The 3,399-nt window shown below is 53.2% G+C and overlaps 1 protein-coding gene across 1 annotated transcript; it reads right to left on the bottom strand.

Moving 5' to 3' along the window:
* Window positions 1-826: 826 nt before the first annotated feature.
* LOC119386027 (solute carrier family 22 member 7) lies at window positions 827-2,584 on the bottom strand. The gene has a single exon (XM_037653379.1). The coding sequence runs from the start codon at window positions 2,582-2,584 to the stop codon at window positions 827-829; it is 1,758 nt and encodes a 585-aa protein (XP_037509307.1).
* Between the last annotated feature and the right edge of the window lie 815 nt (window positions 2,585-3,399).

The following is a 3,399-nucleotide window of genomic DNA, read 5'->3' as shown; positions in this document are numbered from 1 at the left end:
TCGACCCCACATGTGGTGGTTCACATCAAGCACGTCAACATGTCCATGCAAATGGACTTTTCACCTACACCTGGCATTCCGCCCGACTCCAACTACGACACACCAGGAACCATGGATGCGAAATATGCCGCGGTGTTTTCGTAAATCTCACTTTATAGTTCGCCTGGTCATCGCTGCATGCGGTCCCTTCTTCGTATTTCGTTACAGCGAAAGACCAGGGTCCAGAAAATCGACTTACAATGGAAAACTGAGCTAGTTGATATGGACTCATACTTAGGACTGTGCAGCGCTCATAAAGAACGACTAAGAACGGAAGAAATATTTTCACATAGAACTCGTTGTGCGCATGTTTGGTTAACGGGCAACAACTCGAGAAATTCTTTTCGTTTGTAGCAGCTGTCACGTGGTCTGATGACTTTCCTAGTTTACTCTTTTGTGTTTCTGAATAAAAAAATCAGTTGAGAGTCAGCGCATATGTCGTGTGCACTTCTTCCGTCCTTTGTCGTTTCTTGTGATCGCTACACAGTCCTAAGTATGAGTCCAGAAAATTGGACCAAGTCACAACCTGCAGCTATACGATATATAATTGGGCCCCAGATAGCGTAACGCCTTCAGCGTACGTTGTCCGATTCCCGTAAAGGCGAAAAAATAGAAATGAAGCAACCGCAATGTGCAAAAGCTGTCCGGAAAACGCTAATCACCGCGGCAAAGATCGAAAGCGTGGCGAAACCGCATTTGTTTAATTGTCTGGGCTTTCCCGTCAGTGCGGTTACGACAGCTATGCAGCAAAGTCAGGCGCTACATGGCGATTGAACGTATAAGCACGTCAAAAATGGCGCGGGTAGCTGTGGCCCGAAGACGTGCGCAGCGAGCCATCCGTCAGGCTCCTCTTGCTCCTGGAACTCATCGGGCTGATCTTGTCCAGAGGACAATTGTCCAGCGTTTTCTTCATGTGGTCAAGGGAGGCCTTGCTGGAGACCGAGGCGTGCCTCTTAGTCGCGGCGTCGGTGACCGCGCACTCGATTACTGACGGAGGAGGCAGGTCGGAAATCACGAACAGCGACACCACGAGCAAGAGCGCTGTCGTACCGAACGCCACGTCCTCGCGGCCGAGCTGCTGCAGCACCAACGCCGAACACGCGCAGCCGGCGCCGACGCTTCCACAGGCCAGAGCCCAGCACAAGGCCACACCGCGAACGGCCGTGGGCACTGTCTCCATGATATACGCGATGCTAACTGCGACGGCTACGGCAAGGATGCCGTGCGACAGCGCGAGTAGGACGGTGGCCACGGAATAAAAGTTAGCGGCGAAGCTGAGCAGACAGTGGGTACAGCCGGCGGCTGCCGAGGAGACACTGAGCACTTTGACCAGGGCAAACCGGGTAACCACGGTGTACATTGCCGCGTAACTGAGCAGCGTACCAACGAGCACGACCACCATGAACCAAACGCTCCTGTCTTCGTTGTCGTTGCTTCGCGCCATTATCGAGATGACATCTGTGATGACGCCGAACATGAGCGAGAACAGAATAGCGAACATCGTCAACGCTCGCCGCCGGACCGATCTGGCGTCCAGCAGCAAGCTTTCGTTGCCGGACGCGGGGGCGCGATTCCTGTACTTCCAGCGATCCCGCCTCAGTTTGTCGACGAGACAGGCTGTGCCGGACAGGGGAAAGTGGTTCAGCTCGGCCGCGGTCATCATCACAGCTTCAGCCTCTTCCACGTGCCCTTTGGCGATCAGCCAGCGCGGTGATTCTTGCACGACCGCGAAGGCAGCGAGGAGAAGCAGTGTGGGCGAGAGAAAAACAGCTTGTTTCAGGCGCCAGCTGACCTTGAGGGCCCTGACGATCGCAAACCACACGTCACCTAGCAAGAAGCTCGCTGTCGCAGAGTAGATGATGTACAATGGCCGGTGTTCGTGGACGGTGACCTCAAAGAAGACGATCACGGTCGCGGCGGCGCAGGAGATCACGCCGCCGGATACAAAAAAGAGCGCCAAGGTGTAAAGCACGTAGTCGGTGGCCAGACAGCTGGCTGCTGCCGACACAATCGTAGCTGTCGTCGCCACTAGGAGAACGGGCATCCTGCCCAAAAGGTCGGCCGCGGCACCCGACAGCAGCAGGAACACGCCGGAACCCGCTTGTTGCGCCGCCATTGCGGCGGCGAGCAAGGCGCGCCTTTGGCAAACTAAGTTCCAGGCGCTAATTACCGACGCCTCGACTTGCGCTTGGTCGTAGTCCCACTCGTAGCACTCGACCGCGACGGCTGTGTCGTTCGGCAAGTCTCCGAGATTCTCGAATACGTGGCAGCGGCTGTGGCGTCCGTCGGCTGCCACGGGTATGGCAACGTCCTTCCACGCGTCCGCCGAGATATTAGATCCGGCCGGCATCTTGCACCAGTGGTCCACATCGCTCGAGACTGCGGGCATCAGCACTACTTCCCCGTTGACCAGGAAAATGGCAACGGTGCACAGGATCAGCAGCCGCAACTGGAAGATGCCGTCGCCGAAGCCTTCCTGACAGTCGAAGTACTCGCTCGTCAGGAGGTCGGCAGCCGCGAGTCGCCGCGGGAAAAAGAGAGCCATGCCTTTAACACGCAGGACTCTGCCTGGAGCTTCGGCGCTTCGACTGCTGCAAAAGACGAGGCGCGAGGCGCCTCGAGACAGCTTGATCTTCTTCGCTAATAGTGGCACATGCCACGCGGGTGAGCCTGGTGCAAAAGAAAAAGGTATGTATAGTCGTAGAAAAGCTTAAATCCCGGTTGTATATCACGCTGCCGTTGACCACTGAACCGTAAAATGTGATTAATACATTTTTAACAACGGAGCTCGTTAAGGTCACCGTTCTGCCATTTCGCGTTACCAAACACTATCATCGTCATGAATGGCCTCTACTTTTCTAGCGCGTGCAACGCAATAACTGGGCCGGCATGCGCTCACTTCGTCCTCTTCTTCATCCTCTGCTTCACTCCCGAACACGTGCGCCCGGCGCGCGCTCTCCCGCTGCACCGATCTGTCCGGCGTGAGATGCAATAACTCGGGTGGGCGAGAGAACAAACGCAGATAGATAGATAGATAGATAGATAGATAGATAGATAGATAGATAGATAGATAGATAGATAGATAGATAGATAGATAGATAGATAGATAGATAGATAGATAGATAGATAGATAGATAGATAGATAGATAGATAGATAGATAGATAGATAGGGAACCAAGAGGAAAAGGATAGAAAGACAGAGAAATAAATACACAGAGAGAGAAAGAAATAGAAAGAAACAGACACAAAAAGAGATACAAGAAACAGAGAGCAAGATAAAAGGATAGTTAAAAAGGGAGAAAGAAATAGAGAGATAGAGAAAGAAAGAAAGAGGAATCGATAAATAGTAAGAGAGAGAAA

Source organism: Rhipicephalus sanguineus, chromosome 3 (genome assembly GCF_013339695.2).
Source record: "Rhipicephalus sanguineus isolate Rsan-2018 chromosome 3, BIME_Rsan_1.4, whole genome shotgun sequence".
Lineage (NCBI taxonomy): Eukaryota > Metazoa > Arthropoda > Arachnida > Ixodida > Ixodidae > Rhipicephalus > Rhipicephalus sanguineus.
This window is presented reverse-complemented; position numbering and strand designations above follow the sequence as displayed.

What these genes read in the sequence shown, in the direction of transcription:
- LOC119386027 (XM_037653379.1), bottom strand. Translation starts at nt 2,584, where the DNA reads ATGGCTCTCTTTTTCCCGCGGCGACTCGCGGCTGCCGACCTCCTGACG.